Genomic DNA, 23324 nt, shown 5'->3' with positions numbered 1-23324 from the left:
TACATTTAGTGCGTTCGCCTAGAATAAGTTTCCGCCCAAGTTATAACCTAAATTCTCGGTCTAAAGCCCAGTGCGGAATCCATGAGGTTATATTCTTCTCAAAACTCAGCGTAAGAATAATTCGCTGAGAAAAAGACCTATATTCGCGGCCTGTAGCACTACAAAAGAATAAATAGATAAATATACAAAGAATGCTCGGTCTTTGTGTTGCTCCTTTTCTTCGTCCCTGTTTGTTCGCGCACAAAAAGTTTTTTTTTTTTAATGAAAGAACGCTGCACACATGCGACATCAACACAGTACAACCACTCAGAACACAAAATGGACATCGTTCTACTCTGTGCACTGAGCGTCATCTCTCCTATCTTGCCGGCGCAGGTGTTTGACGGCTGGGAGAACAACGGCGAGTACTTTCCGAGCCAGGAGGACCATCCAAAGCCGATGGACCAGCGATTCGCCGAGTTCTGCGGACCCATCAAGCCCTGGAAGCCGTTCGTCACGTCGCAGAACGTCGGCATCGTCCTCTTCAGGGTGCCCACACGCGGAAACTACTTCTCCGTCCTCGTATCGTTCAGGAAAAATCCCAAGCGTGAGTGGCTCGCGCATTTCCTTGTAGGGGCGCAAATAGCCCGAGCAACCAAATGCTTTACAGTGCGAGTTTTTGCCAGGCCTTGGCGTTAGCCGAAAGTCTAAACCGGGAAATGTTCTACCGTGACTCCATTATACTTGATCAGTCTGCCGGCAACGTTGGTGCTTTTCTTGGCACCAGTCGAGAAGGGTAGAATGCAGCTTCCGCGAAAATGTCGCAAAACGATATATATTATATATATATTAGCGGCAAAGATGGATGGTTTTACTCAGAACGCACGAAGTATACAATGGAGCAGGATAACACTCTGTATGAAAAGTACGCGTACTTTAACGGAATGATGTTTGGGGACGTAGAATGAAGCGAGCGTTTCTTTTTCTTTTCTTTTCTATTTGACAACATCATTATCGTGTTCCGGGCGAGGCAAAAAGTGTGGCATCCGGGGGAGAAAGAAAGATACCTCTAGCGCAGCACGACCGTTTTTTTCTGCCTGCACCATTAAAACCATCAGGTATCCGCTCCCTCAATACACTCTCCATTGAGACACCCCGCTTTGACGCACAAACGAAAGCTGTCTAATGGGAAATAATTATTCCAGGTTTAACTACAGAATACATAATGTGAGACAACAGGAAATCGCATAGACAAAAGAGCGTGTCGCGTTGCACATTTCATGTCTCCTTACTGACAAAGCCTTTCTCAACCTTGACTGCCCAATTTGGTACTTGTACCTACATGCCTTCTGATTGGCCACAGTATGACACCACAGCGAAAAAAAAATTGAAGCTTTTACTGCGTGCTCTGTTTCACTAAAGCATCAAGAATCTAGTGCGAGAAAGGAGTACACAGCAGGAGCGATTTCCTTCGCTATTGTTTTCATTGGCTTGTCCAAACCAATACCAATCTCTCATGTTCCTCATTCGCTCTCATTTTCGTTGTTTTTTTCTTTTGCAGCCTGTAACGTAATGCTCCTGCCGCTGTCGGAGAGCCCGATCTACACGCTACGAAACTACGGCCGGCGAGGGAACTGCAGCGCTGCCTTCATCTACCCCATGAACTTTCGTATCCTAGCCACCAGCATCGGCTCGCAGTCGTTCTCTGGATCCGGAAACGTCGAGTTCGAGACAGGGCTCATCACAAAGGTACGCGCGCAAGGCATCGCGGTTGCCGCGACGCTTGACGATTTTGCAGTCGTCGCTGTTCACAGTTTGTCACCCTCACTGTGGGAAACTAACGAGAAATGGCGGACAAACACAAACAAAAGCAGTCAACAGAGTCCTCGCCTGTTTTTGCTTGTGTCTGTTCGACAACAGCAGTTTCAACGCGCGGACCTCACTCTTACTACACTATTGTGCGCGTTTGTACGTGTCGAAGCTCTTACTGCTATATATTCGTACAAAGCATCTCAAGAATGTCATGTTTCACCGCCATGGTAAGCGGAGGTTACTTACCTCAAACCGAATGGTGTTGCGTGCCAAAGCAGGGCGCTTTTGTTAATGATAATAAACAAGAGAGACACTAATTATCACATCTTTAATTTACTGCTAAAGATGTTCGAATAATCGAAGGCATCAAGTTTTAACAGTTCGTGACACTTTCTTCCAGTTCTATCGCTACGTCCTAACGAAATTGACAGAATGTACAGAGACGGCCATCCCTAGAAACGTTTAACAAAGCCAGGTGTCCTTAGGCGGAAGGAAGTGCGTTTGGTACGGGGAAGCGGGAAACAGTAAACATCCCTGTTCTACGCCAGCGCCAACCTACGAGACGGCTCCAGCAAATCCCGTCAAATACGTCGCGAAGGACGCCCGTTCGGGCGCCTGTTAGCCAATTGGCGCGAGCCGCCGGCGCTGGCGTTCACCGATCGGCGCAGACATCTCGGAGAAAGTAAAGAATGACGCCGGCAAGGGATTTGCCGAGAAAGCAGCCCTTTATCCGCGCTTACCTCCGCGCTCCCTCCTTCCAACCGTTTCATTTCCTCGACTGGGTCCGCAGGCACAAACCAATCATTGTTTGTCCGCACCTGTTAGCGGCGCGATCCCCAAACAGATGACCTCTTCGTTGCCGCGCCATCGGTTCTTTACCTTAAATCCTGGCCACCTATAGTCTTCCCCCACGCCACCTGGACGGCGCCTGTCAAAGAGTCCCCGGCGTTTCCCGGGAAGGCATAATCGGATTTGGGTACCCGCGGAAAATCGAGTTAACCGAATGACCTCATCCCTCTGTCATCCCTCGAGAGATTTCGTTCGGGGTCCAACGGGCTCTCTGGCCCGTGTCACTGCTAATTGGTGAAGGCAAGCGATGCTTGTGCGCATGCGATGCCTTTGGCGCTATGGTGGTCCGGAGAACTGACTAATTCTGTGCGGTGCAAATGAAATGTGATGCATTCGATACGGGAACGTGCTTTTGTGTTTCAAGCTATATGAATCATTATGGGATCGTGCGCAGATTTAGCTTTACGAAATGCGTGTTATACGCAACAATTTGGACGTAAACTGGCTCCTCGCTTAACTTTCGAAACTCTCGCTTTCTTTCCTTTGTGCTTTTTTGTTGCGCATAGAACACTGATCCTACAGTACCCGCAGGCGTCTTTTGCGTGTGAAACTTCTCTTCCTATTCCGAAAATGGTCACTCAACGAGAACCAATGTTGCTGACCGGGATGCCCAAGTCGAGTTGCAAATACCGCACCAGTTGGATTTTCTGAAGAACGCGAATTAGGCGATTGCGTAAAATGTGAACACGATTGCCTCAGAAACAAAGAAAACTTAACGTTACTGTACGCTATGTAAGCGTCACGGTTGGTACGCTACTGGTTAGGCTTAGGACATTGACTACGCGTTTTTCGTTAACACATGATAATGAAGTGTAATAGAGGGGACGAAGGGGCATCCCTATAAGCAAACAGCGAGCTCAGGTAAATACTACTGATTGCCTCGTATATAGTGAACATATTGCGCCACTGCTTAGTAGTGTCGCCTGTATTGCCAAAGACTCATTCACAGTCAACGTATCCCATCATAGTGGCGGGCAAGTAATATCGAACGCGCATATAAGGAAGCGAGTATTGCAGCTGATAGTGGCACGAGCATTACTTCACGCCCACGAAGCGCCCAATTTAGCAATGCATTTCCCTCGTTCTTGGTTTCTGAACGCGATTTGTTTCCTTGATTGGCTTTTTAGCGACCCTATTTCAGATTGCTCAAAACTTAGTAATAAGTGAACGACGGTGTCAAGTTACGAGACTTTGTTCAGCAACAGATTATCCCGCACGAATGGACATCCGAAATACGTGCCGTGACAATTTACGTCATACTTACGTCATACTCAAAAAGTTATTAGTATTTTGGTGAACATTAATATTAATCATAAACAGTGGTGGTTGTTATCACAAAAAGAAACCCAGGCAGGACTCAAGGTATGCCCTCTCAGCATGAACGTGCTATCACAAGCATTACTTTCGAGATATCATTCACTAAAGTGGCAGCAGTACGCGCTGATGTTCCATGTACCACTTTCCGAGAAGGCTTTTATCACGCGATCCCGATGAAGTCTAATTCAAGCACCATCACTTGCAAATTTTCTCACAGATATTTAGTGCTTTTCTAACAATCTATTTAGAAATCAGAATTAGTCTTTTTATGTTTAAAACCATTTTGATAAGGGATATGTATATCGCCGCACATATTGAGAACCAGAATGTCTTACGTTAGGTTAGCTTTTCTTTAAAAAAAATTTCCGTGAAGGAGAGAGACAGAGAAGAAAGGGGAAAGGCAGGGAGGTTAACCAGGTGGGAAGATCCGGTTTGCTACCCCATGCTGGGGAGAGAGGGGAGGGGGAGTCAAAGTGATAGCAAAGTAGAGATAAAGAAAGTAAGGAGGATAGACATACAATCACAGTCGGTCACTGCGGCCGCATACTGTCACCGCACAGCGAAGTAGCACTTGCAGCACTATAAATATCTGTTCGGACTACAGCCGCCTGTCCAATTCTGTTGCCTTTAAAAACTGCAACAGTGCCCTCGTCGTCCTCCATTGCGATGGCTTACGATGTCGGCAATCTAAAATAAGTTCCTCTGTTATAGGTCTTTGGCCAAAGCGCGCTATCGCGATTGCGAGCGATCGTCTCTGTAAATTGTAGCGAGGCCCGTCACAGAGAAGGTGTTGAAAAGTCGCCTCGCTACCACAGTCATCGCATGAGGCGTCCTCGGCCCATCCGATTCGGACTGCAAAATACTTAGTGAAGGCCACCCGTAGCCACATTCCAAAAAGCAGCGTATCTTCGCGACGGCAGAATCCAGCTGGAATGCAAAGGCGTATAGAGGAGTCTAGGTTGTGCAGCCGGTTGTTTTGTCAACTTTCTGCGTTCCACAAGGAGAACGTGATATCGCGCGTGTCCATTCGAAGTTTTCTAGCGGCATTCCCGTGAAGGAAACATGCGTAGTACAGATGGGCTTCAATTGCTGTATTGAAGCATGTGCACATACATATAATGATTATTTTGGCTGTACAAAGTAACTAATAATTATTCAAGTATCGTCGCGCATCACTTTCGTACGCGCAAAAAAAAAAAAAAAATTCTGAAGAAACAGAAGAAGGAAACCAGATGTATTTGGTTGAAGCATTCTTTTCTAGAATTCACATCTCAAGAACACCAGTCATAAGTAAAGCAATCGTTGTAAACAAGTACCATTCTTGTAGAGTAAATATCGCTGTAGTAATGAACTGCCATTCGGGTCACGAAAGATTGTGTTGATTAATCGGTAGCGCGAAGTTGGCGTGTTTTTGTTTTTACACTAGACGGCACGGCAAAAGCGTTAATACAAATAAAACGTTTATAGCGGAAAGGTTCTTTAAACAGCGAGACAGAATGGACTCTCAGCATGCGAACAAAAATGCGCAGTACTAACCTAAAGATGCGAATGCCGTAAGATGCATAATTTCTACCGAAAACACAATCACTTGTGCGGGATTCCGTTGCTGGCTTGTACATTACTGAGCATCTCAATTTGCTTCATCAACAATAGCATATCCAATCATTAGCTTAGGTAGCTGGAAAATTACCAGGCGATCAGCTAAGTGGAAGCTTTAGCTCGGGTGTTCCTATCTATATACATGTAAAAGGAGAATTAGCTTTTCTCGGCAACCGCTGCACCAAATTTGACAAGGTTTGTTGCAGTTAAAAGAAAAACGTAAAATCTAGTGACTGTTTGTTTCGAATTTTTGAGTTAGGTCGTCAATTCTTTATTGAAAATTGGCAAAAATCGAAATTTCTCAAAATACGAAACTATCAAGTTTACAGCTCTGTAACTCAACAACGAAAAACGATATCACAATTCTGTGAATTGCGCCTAACAGTACATCTGAAGCGGACAAAACTGATATGGTACACATGAATATTTTATATTCATGTGTACCATATCAATTTTGTCCGCTTAGTAATTGTAATTGTAACTTAGTAATTGTAAATACAGCTTTTGCAGAACCCTTGTAACCAACGTAACAAATTGACGTAATATGTAGAATGACATACCGAATTTGTCCGCTTTTAATGATCGAATGGGTGTCGTTTACAGAACTGTGATATCTTTCTTGATGCAGAGCTATGAATTTGTAAACGTCGTGCTTCTATTTTTATCAAACAGTCGAATATATGAAAATCTTTTTAACAAAATTCAAGCCCTAAATCGAAATTTCGCTTCCAACAGTCACTAGAACTTAACTTTCTCAAATGCAAGAAATTTCATTAATATCGGTTCAGGGGTTATCTCAGAAAAACGCTTTTGCGTTTGACATGTATTTGAATAGGCCGCGTCGGAGTTGGGCCTGAGCTAAAGCTTCCTCCTAAGGCTAACGCTACCAGGATGTTCATATAGAAACAGCTTCGGAGGCTAAAATAGCTCCGATACGCCTTGGAATGGATTTACCTTGCGGATAAACTGTACTTTTGACAATTTAGTTACTCCGAGAAGCTTGGTAAAGATGAGGAAAAAATTATGTGTGCATGTATAGTGCGCGTGCGTTCTTTAATGATGCTGTGGAGTATTGCAAACAGGTCTATCACGCTCTGTGGTTGAGAAAAAAAAAAGAAGAGTGGAGACGCGCGAGAGATAACGAGGCTTACGCTTTAAAAAGAAGTATACTTAAAGCTTTCTTTTGAAAATACACACGAAATATATAGGAAGCAATCGTGTGATAAATCTGTTGCAGCCGCGTGGCGATGACAAGGCTTAATGGCTCAGCTCATTAAATGATCGTTAATACTGGACGGAGTACATACTATTCAATGGAACCACAACATTAGCGTATCGATGGCGACGCACAAGGAACGTATTCTTCGGGTTCTAGGCGGTTGGTACGAACAAAAATTAGGATAGGACCTTAGCTAGCATATACTACTCGCCTATTAGATGGCCAGCTATTATCATTCGCTTTCACGCACGCTGCATGCGTCAAGTTTCGCAAAACAAGTTTCATCGTTGCTGACAAATAGTGCGCGGGGTTTTTATATCTTATGATAGCGCGCGCACATGATAAAGTTTGCACGCAAGCGTATATATATAGTCCTGGGAAATTGACGAGGGTAACGATCACTTCCAGCAGACTCAGAGAGATATCGGGATGTCGAAATGCCATAATTTGAAGCGCCGCGAATACATCACACCCATGGCAAGAAAAATTTCACGTTCGTTATTCGTCCTTCGAAAATCGTCGCAGGCTACGCGTGCCGGCCGATTGCGGCACAGGGTTGGCGTCTTGCGTAGCGCGTGCTCTCGCTTCTCAGGAATGGAAGAACGTGCGCGTATTTCAATTACCGATCGAGTTTACTTTTATCTCTACACAGTGCAGGAAACGCGGCGTGCGGGATTACGCTGAATTCATGGGCGGAACCGGCCTGAGCATCGACGGCATGACGGTTATACAGGATGTCTGCGGCCTTGACTCCCTTCCAAGTGAGTTGGGTCTCTCTCTTTATTTTTTTTTTTCGCATTCTGCAGTCGCTCTGGTATCCCTGTGCGTGTGTCTGTGTGCGTTTGCGCGTGTGCATCGCAGATTTTGATTGATTGATTGATTGATTGATTGATTGATTGATTGATTGATTGATTGATTGATTGATTGATTGATTGATTGATTGATTGATTGATTGATTGATTTGTGGGGTATAACGCTCCAAGACTACTCTGAGGCTTTGAGAGACGCCGCAGCGGAGGCACCCAGATTAAATTTGACCACCAGAGGTTCTTTAACGTGCACATTAATCTAAGTTCTCTACAGTTTGCCTCTTGTAACGAGTGAAAGTTTAGAGTTGGCAGGGACTTGTGTTGTCTGAAGAGCAGACGCGCCAAACAGGTGCACATGAACGACGCCTGCCTTTCAGTAACATGAATAGTTCTTGCATTTCGCTTCCATCAAAATTCGGTCGTAACGACTTCGCGTTCCCAAACAGAGTGCCTTTGCCATTGAGGTACCATTGCGGTAATGGTTGCAGCTGTTATTAGCAAAAAGAACACAGCAAGCTCCCTCCCAAGTACAATTTCCGCGACATGACACACACAGACAACGCTTAGCACGTGATTTACGGGTGTCAGACCGCTGGCCCTTCAGCCTCAGGAAGATAGGTCCTTGGTCAACATGCTCATTGCAAAGACGGGCGTTACTGGCCCTTGAAAGATTTATAGAAGCGAGCAACATTCTCAGAAACTATTGCGTAGAGTGTTTAAATGTGGTAAGTTTATTCTATGTCTTTTTGACCCAATTTTGGCCAATTCAATGCCTGGATTCATGTACCTTATTTGAATGTAATCCGTGCTTTCTTGTGTTCTCTGAGATTAGTGTACAGTTGTGTGACCAGATTTTGTGTTCACTTTAGTGCAAGTATGTGACTCGACTTTGTGTTATTATGATTTGGAGTTGACTTTTAGATTTAATGAGTTTAAGTTCATTGTTCTTTTTTACCTCTCTGCATGAAAATGTGCAGCCGGCACCAATTAGAGGCGACAACGTCTCCTAAGTACCATATAATAATAAAAAATAAACATAGGGAGCTGCTGAATTTGTGCGCTGCCGTGACACTTTCCAATATCAAGATGTGTTCGAAAGCGGGGTGCTTTATGCATTTGACAAGTTTCTGCTACTCGCGCGATCACTATACCGAGTATTATTCTGCCTACTTCTACGACGAATTTCGTACACCTATCTGAGCTGGTATATGCATCATGCAATCACTGTACAAACGCTTTACACAATTATACAACAAAAACGCTACCGCACGGCATGACAGATCACGGCCGAGCCCTAACAATCATTTTGCCTTGTATTTTCATTTTACTACCTTCTTTAATTAAGCCTATAACTTCTACAATTTAGTCTTTATCTCTAGCCTGCACTCATGCTATCTGTAATCCTTAAATTCCACCTTGACAATAGACCATTGTCAGTTGAAACGATTTTCACATATCGCCGACAAAAGACATCGCAGCTGACGGCGACGAAGGGTCTACCTCTATTTCTTTCTCTTTATATCAATTGGAATATCCGCTATCCCCGTCTGCTCTCTTATCCATACCGCTCTCTTCCCGTCTCTTAACGTGACGCCTTTAATTCGTTCCATTGTTCTTCGTGCCGACCTTAACTTGTTTTCGAGCTTTTTTGTCAGTCTCCAAATTTCTGACCCATATGTTAGCACCGGCAGAATGCACGGATTGTACACCTTTCTTTTTAATGATAAGGGTAAGCTTCCAGTCAGGATGTGATAATCCCTGCCGTATGCGCACGAACCCATTTTTATTCTTCTGTAAATTTCCTTCTCATGATCAGGGTCACCTGTGAGTAATTGACCTAGGTAAGCGCATTCCTTCGAAGACTCTAGAGGCTGACTGGCGATCTTGAACTCTTGTTCTCTTGCCAGGCTATTGATCATTATCTTTGTTTTCTGCATATTCACCTTCGACCCCACTCTTAAACTCTCTCTGTTAAGGTCCTCGTCTCTCGTGTTGCTGGACAGGAGAATGTCATCTGCAAACCGAAGGTTGCTGAGATATTCGCTATTGATCCTTACTGCTAAGCCTTCCCAGTTTAATAGCTTGAATACTTCTTGCAAGGACGCAGTAAATAACATTGGAGAGATTGTGTCTCCTTCTTTGACGGCTCCTTTTATAGGTATCTTCCTATTTTTCTTGTGGAGAATTAGGGTAGCTGTGTAAACTTTGCAGATATTTTCCAAGACGTTTACGTAAGCCACCTGTACTCCTTGATTACGTAATGCCTCTATGACTGCTGTTATCTCTACTGAATCAAATGCCTTTTCGTAATCTATGAAAGCCAAATAGGGAGGCTGATTGTACTCTGCGGATTTCTGGATAACCTGATTGATGGCATGGATGTGATCCATTGTATAGTATCCCTTCCTGAAACCTGCCTGTTCCTTTGGTTGACATAATTCAAGCGTTGTCCTTATTCAATTGGAAGCTATCTTGGATAATATTTTATAGAATACTGGAAGTAAATTAATGGGCCTATAATTTTTTCACTTCTTTAATATCTCCTTTTGTCTGGATTAGTATAATGTTGGCATTCTTCCAGTTCTCTGGGACCCTTGAAGTTGTGAGACATTTCGTACAAAGAGCCGCAAGCTTTTGAAGCATGGTGTCTCCTCCATCTTTGATTAAATCGTCTGCTATTCCATCTTCTCCTGCCACTTTTCCTCGTTTCATGTCTTCTAAGGCCCTTCTAACTTCATCGCAAGTTATAGAAGGAGCCTCTGTAACCTGTTCATTACTACTTCGAATGGAGGTATCCTCGCTGCTTTGGGTATTGTACAGGTCAGCATAGAATTCGTCCGCTGCTTTTACTATATCTTCGAAATTGCTCATATTATCCTTGCTTATCTTTCAGAGCATACATATTGGCTTGTCCTATGCCAAGTTTTCTTCTCACTGATTTCATGCTGTGTCCAATTCTTACTGCTTCCTCAGTCTTCCTTACGTTATAATTTCGAATATCCTTTATTTTCTACTTGTTTATCAGTTTTGACAATTTCGAGAATTATGCATGATCTCTTGAGTCAGACAGATTAATTCTTTGTCGTTTCTTCACTAGGCCTTTTGTTGCTTGGGAGAGCTTACCTACTGGCTGCCTTGGTGCGTTGCCTGCGACTTCCATTGCTGCTTCTGAAGCCAGCCTAGTTATGGTTTCATTCATTGCCTCTATGTCTTCTTCATCTCTCTGTCCTAAGGCTGCATATTTGTTTGCAAGTGCCATCCGGAATTTTTCTGGTTTTACCCTTGCTGCGTCTAGGTTGGTCTGTTCCCTGCCCAATTTTACTCTTTCTCTATTCAAATTGAGGCGAATCCTAGAGTTCGCTAACCTATGATCACTGTACCTTTACCCTACTTAACACTTCTACATCCTGCACTATGCTGGAATCGGCAGAAAGTATGGAATCATTTAATTTCTTGTTTCACTATTAGGGCTTTTACAGGTCCATTTTTAGTTCCAGCGCTTCCTGAAGAAAGTGTTCATTATTCGCCGCTTATTCCTTTTTGCGAATTCTACCAACATCTCTCCTCGAGTGTTTCTAGAATCCATGCCATAGTTGCTAATTGCTTGTTCACAAGCCTGCTTTTTCCCGGTTTTGCATTGATGTCACCCATTACTACAGTACAGCTATGGAAAGAAGAATGATGTGTGTAACGTTAAGGGATAAGAAAAGAGCAGATTGGGTGAGGGAACAAACGCGAGTTAATGACATCTTAGTTGAAATCAAGAAAAAGAAATGGGCAGGGCAGGACATGTAATGAGGAGGGAAGACAACCGATGGTCATTAAGGGTTACGGACTGGATTCCAAGGGAAGGGAAGCGTAGCAGGGGGCGGCAGAAAGTTAGGTGGGCGGATGAGATTAAGAAGTTTGCAAGGACGACATGGCCACAATTAGTACATGACCGGGGTTGTTGGAGAAGTATGGGAGAGGCCTTTGCCCTGCAGTGGGCGTAACCAGGCTGATGAGGATGATTACTACAGTATACTGAGTTTGCACTTTTCTCATCGCTAATACAACGTTTTCACAAAACAGATTTACTTCATCATCATCATGAATAGAGGCTGGAGCGTAGGCTTGTACAACCTTTAATCTATACCTCTTATTATGTTTGATTACGACTACTGCTTCCCTCTCGTTAATGCTGTAGAATTCGTCAATGTTGTCCACCATGTCCTTATGTATTAGGAATCCTACCCCGTATGATTTCTTATCTGGGGGTCCTCTCTAGCAAAGGACGTGTCCGTTAGTCAGCACTGTATAAGCCTCCCCAGTTCTAACCTCACTAAGGCCAATGATATCCAAAAGAATGACTGATAGTTCCTCCAAGAGTCCTGCTAAGCTAGCCTCACTCGAGAAATTTAGGGTGTTAAAGGCTGCCAGGGTCAGTTTCCAGTGGCGGCCTGTCCGGGTCCAGAGATTCCTAGCCCCCTCTGCTACTTTACAAGTCTGACCGTCGCCTTGGTCAGGTGCTCCGCAGCTGCTGGGGATTTAAGGCCGTGGGTTAATAATGACTATGGTGAAAACAGGCAGATACGCTGTGACACATAAGAGAATTGCATTCTGAGATTTTACGTGTCAAGGCTAAGTTTCAAACGCGTGTCACGATGGAGTGACATCAGTGCAGCGATCGGAATCCGGGGCTCGATGGCGAAGTTGAGCCCCATGTTGAAGACGTATGTGATTGTTTCCGGAAGTAGCTCGTTGTCAACAGCTTGCACGCAAGTGCAAGCCTTGCAGACTGCAGCACTTTCACAGCTGTCTTGCCGAGTGCAGCAGATATCAATACAGATAGGTGCACGACGGGTTGGTCCACTTAGCGACATTTTATTGCGTTTGGGTAACAGCGTAATCGCAGCAAACAGGACAGAGTACACGACGAGGAGAAGCGATATCCTCGTCGTTGTCCTGAACGGCGTCAACGTCCGTTTTCATCGCGCACTTGGCACTGCGTCTCGCGTTTGCGTTGTTACCCAAGAACCACGAAAGACACCGGTGCAAGCGATGGGCAATGTGCAGTTCCCTAAAAGAGTCACGCGTGGCCTTGAACATGCAGGAACCAAGTTCGCCATCGAGCCCTGAACGTCAAACCTCGTGCGTTTACCTATATACCGCTCGCGCGTATTTACCATTGTGTTCTTCCGCAGTCTCCAGCCAAGTAACCTTCCCCGGAAGACGGGCGCACACCTTTGCGGATCTTATGAAACGCGCGCCGAGGCCGTAGGCTGCAGCGGGAAGACACGTTTAGTTGCACGCAGTTATCGTGCATATTAAAAACCATCAGCCTGGAAATTGAAGCTCGAAAATCGAGACTAATCACGGGAACTGCGCGCCAGAGCTCATCGCTGTAGAGCGTCACTGCTGCGCTCCGGAGTTCGCGATTAAAAATAGTGCATCATTTTAAGTAATAGCTTAACGTATATTACTATAATGCGTCATGAGGCTTAACGTAAATTCCGTGCGTTAGATAAATTGCAGTTTGAGACCGTTGCTTCATGTTCACTATCGAAAGAAAGATGAGCGCCGAATAACGGAACGCTTCCAACAGAAGACCACGCTTTTTTTCTTTTCTTTTTCGCTTGACATCTAGCGAAATCGGGCGTGAACTGTATGAAGCCATTATTTTTTTAACGAGAAAACGGACAACATTCGACAGCATACGATAATGAATTGTTCTGTGCCATGTACTGCTTGGGGATCATTCTACCTTTCTGTGTACCTGATCTAGCTTTCTTTTTCCCCTGTTGCGTGAGGACTTTAATGCTCGTGTGCTTATCTGTAACCAAGGATCGCATGAGCAAATACTCCTGCCGCATGCAATGAACGCGTGTCATATGTTGCAGTCGCCACGTATACGCAGAATTAGGTTACCGCGTAGAGGCCGTAGCGGTCTTAAACTCCATCACAATAAAAGGCGTAAGCTATGGGAACACAACTTCGGCAGCATAAACAGCGTTGGCTGCATAGTATGAAAATTATGCTGCACTTGCTGCAAGCGTCAAATGAAAGCGATTTTTTTTTTTGCGCTGGTTTGAGCGAGTAACCAACTTCTCCATGGGTTAGTATAGCGCGATGGCGCAAATCTGTGTGTGGCTCTTGCGATCGCTATTTCGCTTTAGCTCCGCGTAAAAAATCAAAGCAGACGGCAGGAGTCATGAGAATACAGTTGCAAACAGCAATGAAGAAGCAGCGAAGCCAGGTTCACTCCAGCTCTGCTGCCTGCGGTGAGTAACTCGAGAATTCTCCATCGCCCTAGTCGTTTCGTATACTTGTCCTTAGCTTACGCCATTGGTCAGTGCGGCATTTATAGAAACGAATAATTGTCTATCACTTACCGAGATTAGTACCCGTAAGTCACGTTGCTCTCTTCTAGCACCATATGTCTAGGACTTCGATCGGAGCAATGCCAAACTTAAGGCAGGCAATACCTGATCGGTGTGTATGTGCGCAGCCAAGCACTAAAGAACAGAAATTGCAACACGTATAGTTGCAAAGTAAGGCAACGCTTTCTCGAGTCCGTTTGCTTCGCTGGATCGACTGCCACGGTAAATTCTATTAAGAAGCGCGAGCCGACGTCGCGAGAACCGACCTAATGGACCCTGGGCCGGGCCGGGGAAAAGTTGTAACGATGGACGTTCTCCCCATTTAGGAATGCTTTTACTTTGTGTTTTGGAGGTACTTCGTACACTCGCCTCCGCGCAATCGTCCTGCCGAAGCCGGAGCTGTTTTCGGAAGAGCGTTCGTTAGGCGCCGACCACTCTCCGGCACGGGCGTGTGATGGCCCGCCGGGGTGTCGTCAATGGATCCACAGCTAAGCAAGGAGGTCCGCGAGTCTCCTGTCCCGAGACGTCACCCGCAGAGCCACGTGAAGCAGACAGCCCTGCAAAAACTTGCTCGGCTCTCGAGCAGACGAGTTTTTCGGCACAACCTTTTCGGCTTAGTGAGCCATCCGGCAAGCCTGACGAGACAAGCCGGAATCACTCTCTAAATTGCTACCTGACGTGACCGATGGAAGCTGCGTGTCCGTCAATGCAATTTACGGATGGATGTTTGTGGCTTTCGACTTCGCAGTGGTATGAAGACGCGCGTGCCTCTACCGCGTAGCATGTAACGTTTCCCCTTTCCTCACTGTTAAGGCCCTCCATTTTTTTCCTCTGTTAGATCCTCTATTAGATAATTTGTCTGGCGCTCCTCCACCAGTATAATATTACGTCGCTTTCCTGTATTATGCTTCCCGAATTTCTCCAACTCTTCACATCACCACCACCAGTGCTAGATAGTATGTTTTTCGACAGTATCTATAAAAAGTGCATAATATGCATAAGTAGTGGAAAATCATGTAAGAGAGAAGAGAAATGGTAAATGCTAGGAGCTTAGCCAGAAAGGTCGTCCGCTTCACCAGTGCTATCCTGGATGAAGGAGAAGGAAAAACCGTTCGATAGAAAAGATGAAGAGAAGTAGATAAATGTAAAGGCGTCGACACATCTACGAATTGGCACGTACCGCTGTCACAGCCTATACGTATACATTTCAAAAGCTCGTAGTCTCCACAAGAATGACTAGCGCCGTGGCCGACTTGAGCGCGAAAGTTTGTTGCGGCTTTTGTTATGATGTCTTGGGCACTGCGTAGCAAAGCTTCTGGAATTTCTACAACAAAAAAAGAAATAGGGTGCTTCGTGAAGCTTCCCGTCATGTACAGACATTGTACTGTCTGTACAGAGTTACTGTGCTTCCTATACAGTAGCTCTGTACAGACAGTACAATCAGCGCATCCAAGCGAAGAGAGGGCGCAACACGCATGCGCCGAACAGCAGCACCATGTGGAACATTTCCACGCCCCGCGCGCGTGACAACTGACGCAGACTCGGAATTGAGAGTGAGAGCGCGTCCTTCCGACGACGCCTCGCGGTTTATACGCAACAAGGCCGCGCGGTTTCGGCCCTGCAGCTGGCGAAAGCGTTTCTTTCTCTGGGAGAAAAACACCGCCCTGCATCTCTTCGGTTTAGCCGCCACGCAAAGCTGGCTGGCGGGCTGCAGGCGGCCGCGAACTCAATTTTCACGCTCATCACTTCTCGTTACCGGCACCAAGCGTGTCGGCACAAGTAAATAGCTCCGTGGGTTCAAGCGTCAGAACGTGGCACCGATGTGCGCTAGAGTCGGGCAAAGGGACTCCGCGCGCGTTCGTCGTCAGAGCCAAGTTATTATGCAGAGTCGAGCGAAGTCGCACTAAGGCACGACTGAATGAAATAAAGAAAGGTCGAAATCGCCTAGCAGTAATGAATAAATGCTGAGGTGTCCCCGATTTCTAATATGCGTTATATTAAGTTCAGTCCAACTGTCGGGGAGAAAACTAATCGTGTGAAGCAATTTAAAAGGATGGGATGAGCGCAGAGACGTAGACGTTCTTAGTTGTGAGGTGACAACACACATGCGTATAAAAGCCGTTTCAGACTAGCTTTACTGAAAAAAAAAAAACAAGGTTAGATTTGATCCTTTCAGCAGTCATAACCAGTACATGTCACAAACAAAATTTATTGAGAACCTCGCAAAAACTGCAGCGATAAATAAACGCGCCTCATATAAATCAACAACATATGTGTGCACATATAAAATCACCCGTGCCGTCTCTATTCATCTATGCTTCTGCCCGTTAATGGCTAACGTAACATGCATCATAACAACAGTTCCTGAAGCCACCGTCTTGTCAGTGCTGTAAATATATTTCCAGAATGTCACGCAACAGCAAGGCAGAACTTACTATGACAGACTTAACTGTCTGTCAGACCGCGCATCTGACCGCGAATCTGACCTATCTAGCAGCAACGCAGGAGTTCCAATACAAAGTGTGCAAAACTTTTTATTGTGACATCGCATTAGTACGTCCGGCGGTATAGGCATCAAACAGTAAAATAAGGCTGATGAACAGTTGACCTTTGGTGTTCGTACATTTATTTATTTATTTACTTATTTATTTCTTTCTTTCTTTATTTATTTATTTAAAAATATCTTACAGGCCTCAAATTGAGGCCTTGAGTAAGGGGGGTAGCACATTGAAAATACTTAAAATATATGACATCCATAAAACTGTAGCAGTTTACATACTACAACGGTAACTACAAACGAGGTCAAAATCATTATCGTCATCCTATTTTTATGTCCGCTGCGCGCCCATGGGACGGAGGCCCCTCCCAGCAATATTCAATTACCCCCATCTTGCGGTAGCTGATTCCAACTTGCGCCTGCAAATTTTCTAATTTCATCAACCCCCCCCCCCCAGCTCCCGCCCCCCAATCTTCTGCCGTCCTCGACTGCGCTTCCCTTCTCTTCGCACTCATTTCGTAACTCTAATGGTCCACAGGTTATCTGCCCTATGCATTACACGGCCTGCGCAGCTCCATTTTTTTCTTTCTTAATGTCAACTAGACTATCGGATATCCCCCTTTGTTGTCTGATATACACCGTGTTCATATACACCGATGGTTTATCACACGCCAATTTGACCCATGCTCCTCTCTGCACCTCCTCGGTGGTACAGGTAGAAAGTAGTCACAGAAGGAGTTTTCCACACTTCAACTGTTACGTCTGCAAAAATACGATTGTATTACGTTGTTATAGTGCACCGCGAAACAATAAGTTTATATATGTTTATTTCCACTCCATTTGCTATGTCTAAGGCGAATCCGGCACCGCACATCATTCACAGCCAATGACAGCAACGGAAGGGGAGGGGGGGGGGGGAGGCACCACGTGAGCTTAACTTCGATGGATAGCTTCCCAGATTAATATCGATACACCTCTTGCGGATAGGAATGCAGGCGGTGGGGATGTCCAAGCTAACGACTCTTTGGCGAACCACGGACCGTATTAGAGATAATAGACCGTTTTTAATAGAGATTTACCGTGTACCAGCTTTCACGACTGCGCATACGCGGAGTTTAGCGGGCTCCAGTATAAGCTTACCATAACGTTCCGTGTTTGAGCTACAACATGGCAGCACCGAGGCTGCCCGCATCGATCCTATAATTTGGCCGTGATGTTTACACTTTGTCGTAACAGCAAGAAATAAATGGTACGATCGACAATCGCTTAGTCTCAGCTGCGTGCTGAGGAGAAACTGTAAGCGCTGTTTTGTCGTCATTATTTTGAGTGGTTGCTTGTTATGGCGCTGGTAGGCCTAGAGCGGCTTAGAAGGACGGCACGCTGTCACCGCCCGATCTCAGAGGCCACGGACACGGAAAAGTCTGTTAACTTTCATATAACATACAGCGCTGATCGCTTATAGCGTCAATTAACTCAGTACAGCCACGTGGCACCATCTATTTATGGAAATGATAGCGTCTGTCTAGGACTAGCAGAGCCAAAAGGGGCTGATTCAATTCATCATCATCATCATCATCATCATCATCGCCGTCGTCGTCGTCGTCGTCATCATGATCATCATCCTAGTTATGCCCACTGGAGCGCAAAGGCCTCTCCCATACTTCTCCAACTACCCCAGTCATGTACTAATTGCGGCCATGTTGTCCCTGCAAACTTCTTATTCTCATCCGCCCACCTAACTTTCTGACGCCCCCTGCTACGCTTCCCTTCGCTTGGAATTCAGTCCGTAACCCTTAATGACCATCGTTTATCTTCCCTCCTCATTACACGTCCTGCCCATGCCCCCCCCCCCCCCATTTCTTTTTCTTGATTTCAACTAAGGTGTCATGAACTCGCGTTTGTTCCCTCACCCAATCTGCTCTTCTCTTATCCCTTAGCGTTACACCCATCATTATTTCCATAGCTGGCTGCGCCGTCCTTAATTTAAGTAGAACCCTTCTCGTAAGCTTCCACGTTTCTACCCCGTACGTGAGTACTGGTAAGACACAGCTGTTACACATTTCTCTTGAGGGATAATGGCAACCTGCAGTTCGTGATCTGAGAATTCCTGCCAAACGCACCCCAGCCCATTCTTATCTTCTGATTATTTCAGTCTCATGATCCGGATCCGCCGTTACTACCTCTAAGTAGATGTATTCCCTTACCATTTCCAGTGCCTCGCTACCTATCGTAAACTGCTGTTCTCTTCCGAAACTGTTAAACATTACTTTCGTTTTCTGCGGATCAATCTTTAGACCCACCTTCTGCTTTGCCTCTCCAGGTCAGTGAGCATGCATTGCAATTGGTGCTCTGAGTTGCTATGCAAGTCAATATCATCAGCAAATCGCAAGTTGCTAAGGTATTCTCCATTAACTCTTATCCCCAATTCTAACCAATCCAGGTCTCTGAACACCTCCTGTAAACACGTTGTGAATACCATCGGAGAGATCGTGTCTCCCTGTCTGACGCGTTTGTTTATTGGGATTTTGCTGCTTTCATTATGGAGGACTACGATGGCTGTGGAGCCGCTATAGATATCTTTCAGTATATTTACATACGGCTCGTCCACACCCTGATTCCGCAATGTCTCTATGACTGCTGAGGTTTCGAATGAATCAAACGCTTTCCCGTAATCAATGAAAGCTATATATAAGGCTTGGTTATATTCCGCACATTTCTCTATCAGCTGATTGATAGTGTGAATATGGTATATTGTTGAGTAGCCTTTACAGAATCCTGCCTTGTCCTTTGGTTGACAGAAGTCCAAGGTGTTCCTGATTCTATTTGCGATTACATTAGTAAACATTTTGTAGGCAACGGGCAGTAAGCTGATCGGTCTATAATTTTTCAAGTCTTTGGCGTCCCCTTTCTGATGGATTAGGATTATGTTAGCGTTCTTCCAAGATTCCGGTAAGCTCGAGGTCATGAGGCATTACGTATGCAAGGTGGCCAGGTTTTCTAGAACGTTCTGCCTTCAACAAATCTGCTGTTACCTGATCCTCCCCAGCTGCCTTCCCCCTTTGCATAACTCCCAAGGCTTTCTTTACTTCTTCCGGCGTTACTTGTGGGATTTAAAATTCCTCTAGGCTATTCTCTCTTCTATTATCGTCGTGGGTGCCACTGGTACTATATAAATCTCTATAGAACTCCTCAGCCACTTGAACTATTTCATCCATATTAGTAATGATACTGCTGGCTTTGTCTCTTAACGCGTACATCTTATTCTTGCCTATTCCTCACTGCTTTTGGGCTTCCTCCGTTCCTGGGAGCATGTTCAATTCTATCCATATTATACTTTCTTATGTCAGCTGTCTTACGCTTGTTGATTAACTTGGAAAGTTCTGCCAATTCTATTGGAGCTGTAGGGTTAGAGGCTTTCATACATTGGCGTTTCTTGATCAGATCTTTCGTCTCCTGCGATAGCTTACTGGTATCGTGTCGAACGGAGTTACCACCGACTTCTATCGCACATTCCTTAATGATGCACATAAGATTGTCGTTCATTGCTTCAACACTAAGGTCTTCTTCCTGAGTTGAAGCCGAATACCTGTTCGGTAGCTTGATCCGGAATTCCTCTATTTTCCCTTTCACCGCTAACTCATTGATGGTCTTCTTATGTACCAGTTTCTTCCGTTCCCTCCTCAAGTCTAGGGCAATTCGAGTTCTTACCATCCTATGGTCACTGCTGCGCACCTTGCCGAGCACATTCTCATCTTGTATGATGCGAGGGTGAGCACAGAGTATAAAGTCTATTTCATTTCTAGTCTCGCCATTCGGGCTCCTCCACGTCCACTTTCGGCTATCCCGCTTGCGGAAGAAGGTATTCATTATCCGCATATTATTCTGTTCTGCAAACTCTACTAATAACTCTCCACTGCTATTCCTAGAATAGCAGGGGAGATAATCATTCGATTATTAAGGACGTATAGTTTGCCCTCAGCGTGTGTTGAGACTAAGGGACAGCCATTTTCACCTTTTCATTTCTCGCTACAGGGATGGTGAGAAAGCATCACGGTGGAATTAGGATCGAAGCGGGCAGTATGCGCTGCCATGTTGTTGCACAAACACTGCATATGGTGATGCGGTCCGGTAAACTTATACCGGGGCCCGCCAAACGCAGCAGGTGCCCAGTCGTAGCAGCCGCCGACGGATATACGTTAACCCTCTGCTAAAACAGCCCATTAGAGAGCTTTAGCGTATCTGGTATACCGCTAAATGCTGGCGGTCTGGACGTTTTGCCGGACGGGCGTTTTGTTGGATGGGCGTTTTTGCCGGATGGGCGTTTTGCCGGATGAGCGTTTTGCCGGATGGGCGAAGGTGCAAACGTGAGTGGCCTTGCATGGTGCAGCCACCAGGTGGCGCAGAGCTCAACCAGACAAACACAAAGCTATTGTTGCAGTACAAGCAAAAGTCTTATACTTCGCTGCTAATGTAAATTTCACAATTACTTCACTGCCGAAGATGTACAGCAACAGCAAAGTAGAATACACTTCAGGCTTGAGGTAATGAAAATGAGGCTAGGACAAAAGACAAAAAAGACAGTTTTAGGCTCTGAAAACGTAATATATACGCCAACATCGACATAGGCATCTATAGGCACAATAAAAGTGCCTCTAAAATGTTTCTAGACTCATAGTTTATGCTCAGATGTTAAATTTGCACGCTAAAGACGCAAGAAAAAAAAGAGATTTTTTTCTAAAGTTGTGGTGTTTGACTACTCCGTCGCCATTTTACATGTCTGTGTTCTCTCTTCTCCCAATTTCTTGACCACTATGGTAACCTGCTACAACCTCGTATGCTTCCATTCCGGACCATATAATCTTATAAGTTCTCGAACGAAAAAAAGTAGGACACTCAAATAACGCAGTCTGGGTCAGCAGTAAGCAGCAAAACATATTCTTTCTGTGTTTCTCTTCAACTGCAGGCAAGAAAGCCATCGGGATTCCATGCGGAACGACCGCCGTGCGCCTGGTGTCCACTGGAAGATTTGAGGACTCCATAACTTTCGGCTACGAGCCCATTATCGAGAGAGAACGCGTGCGACTGTGCGCCAAGGCCCTAATGACAGTGTGACGCTACAGGTGAGCATGCAGCAGAGCGAAAGTTGCGCGTTGTAGAAGGACGATGGATTTAACGAGAAACTGGAGACGTTAGGCTGCCTGACGTCCTCGCATTGTGCTTCCGACATGTTGGCAGGGAAAGTTGAGAATACCCACACTCGCGGACACAAACACGCACATACGTGAAGTTGTTCACAGTGTCTCGTCAAGAGCCGCAGACTTCGCGAGAACCTGAAACCCTCGTAGCACCACGGGTGATGCTTCTAAGCCGCTAAGCCGGGAACAGCCCTGCGTTTGTTAGGGCCGCGTGATTTGAGGAGTCAGGTGTGGACCTTATTGTGAGGTCGACACGGCATACTCCTTGTTGCATTCTGATTCGTCATTATTGTTGTCCTTCTTGATTTTGATTGTCAGAACAAGTTATTGAATACCGCCCTGACAAGCCGTCCCTGCAGAGGGACACAAATTCATTGTTACAATCCTTATTGATAGCAAACTCAAACAAGCTCTTTTAGTACTGACAAGTGTTAACTCTTACCCTTTGCTGTGGGGGACTGTCATTAGGTGCATGTGCTCTCTCTATTTCTTCCCCTTTCTTCAGGGTAGGGTAACAATTGGGATATATTGTTCTGATCTTACTCTTTTCTTGCGTATTTCTCTCTCTCTCTCTCTCTCTCTCACTCAATTAATCACATAATGTATATCTAAACCCTGTCCTTTTCTCGCTACACAAACTGTTGACGACATGGTACTCTTGACACTATTTTTTTGTTTGCACTGATACTGATGCAGAGCCGCTGCACGTTCTTAGCTGTTTTGTTAGCGTTAGAAATGTGCTCATTTTCGGTGCTGTTGTGTTTCAACATATTATTTCATGACGTACTAGTCACAACGTATACTGCGATACATAAAAGCATAGCCTGGTCACTGATATTTTCACTGGTTTTGTAGCAGCAATAATTCCTCAGACATTCTGATAATTCTTATGTGAAACTTCAAAGATGCACCTCAGGGTACACGAATGAAAGTAATAATTTGCTATTTCCAGTATAAGTGCTATGAATTAAAACATCTGAAATTTACAAAATGTACACCTGGTTCCTAGTCCCCAACTTTTGCAAGTTGGATCACGAAAAACAAAGGTGTGAAGATTTGTTGGCGTAAACACTAGCTATAATGATGTCCATGCTATGCGGAAAAGCAGTAGCTTCACAAATGTGAAGGCGGGTAAGTTCCTATTGGGGTGCAGAGAGGATTTGTTTTTACTCATTGTAGCAGGCACCTGGTTTGTTTTTCATTGCATGCCGTAGGCTCGATAAGCAATGCCTCTCAGGTCAGGGAGCATGCAGAAGCTTCCCCATACTTGCTTATTGCGTTCGATTAGCTTTTTCTGTGCAAGCAAGGTGGCCTTGTGTGCGTTCAACTGGCGCTGGAGCCATCACTTGCTTTGTTCAGTTCCTGTACAGTGCTGTACAGTAATGAGGAGTATTGCACAATATTGTACGGTAATGAATAGGGGCCCTTGTACAAGAGGCGCTTAGAATGTAAGAGATCAGACAGCTAGTGAAGCTTCCGTCGAAGGTCGATCTGAAATGGACCGCGTGCTCTTGTGCGAGTCAAAACCCCACGAGACAGGAAGGATTGATCGTAATAATTCGTACATACGCTGTCTAAGTTATTACAGATAAAAGGAACCTGCGGTGGTGACGATGAAGTTGCACTCGACATTAATCGAACACACTTATTAAAATAACACGCGCTCGTGATAATCTACAGTTGTTTAAG

At 45.2% G+C, this 23324-nt stretch overlaps 1 protein-coding gene across 1 annotated transcript in view; it reads left to right on the top strand.

Moving 5' to 3' along the window:
• The window catches only part of LOC142583091 (corticotropin-releasing factor-binding protein), a 137020-nt gene that overhangs the window by 111978 nt on the left and 1718 nt on the right, over positions 1 to 23324 (top strand). Inside the window, exons 4-7 of the mRNA XM_075693387.1 lie at positions 376 to 586; positions 1541 to 1728; positions 7428 to 7536; positions 21404 to 21560. Coding sequence (XP_075549502.1) covers positions 376 to 586; positions 1541 to 1728; positions 7428 to 7536; positions 21404 to 21552 — 657 coding nt within the window. The 3' untranslated portion in view covers positions 21553 to 21560. The remainder of the gene's footprint in view (positions 1 to 375; positions 587 to 1540; positions 1729 to 7427; positions 7537 to 21403; positions 21561 to 23324) is intronic.

This window comes from Dermacentor variabilis, chromosome 5 (assembly GCF_050947875.1).
Source record: "Dermacentor variabilis isolate Ectoservices chromosome 5, ASM5094787v1, whole genome shotgun sequence".
Taxonomy (NCBI): domain Eukaryota; kingdom Metazoa; phylum Arthropoda; class Arachnida; order Ixodida; family Ixodidae; genus Dermacentor; species Dermacentor variabilis.
The sequence above is the reverse complement of the archived record's forward strand: the minus strand, read 5'-3'. Positions and strand labels throughout refer to the sequence as shown.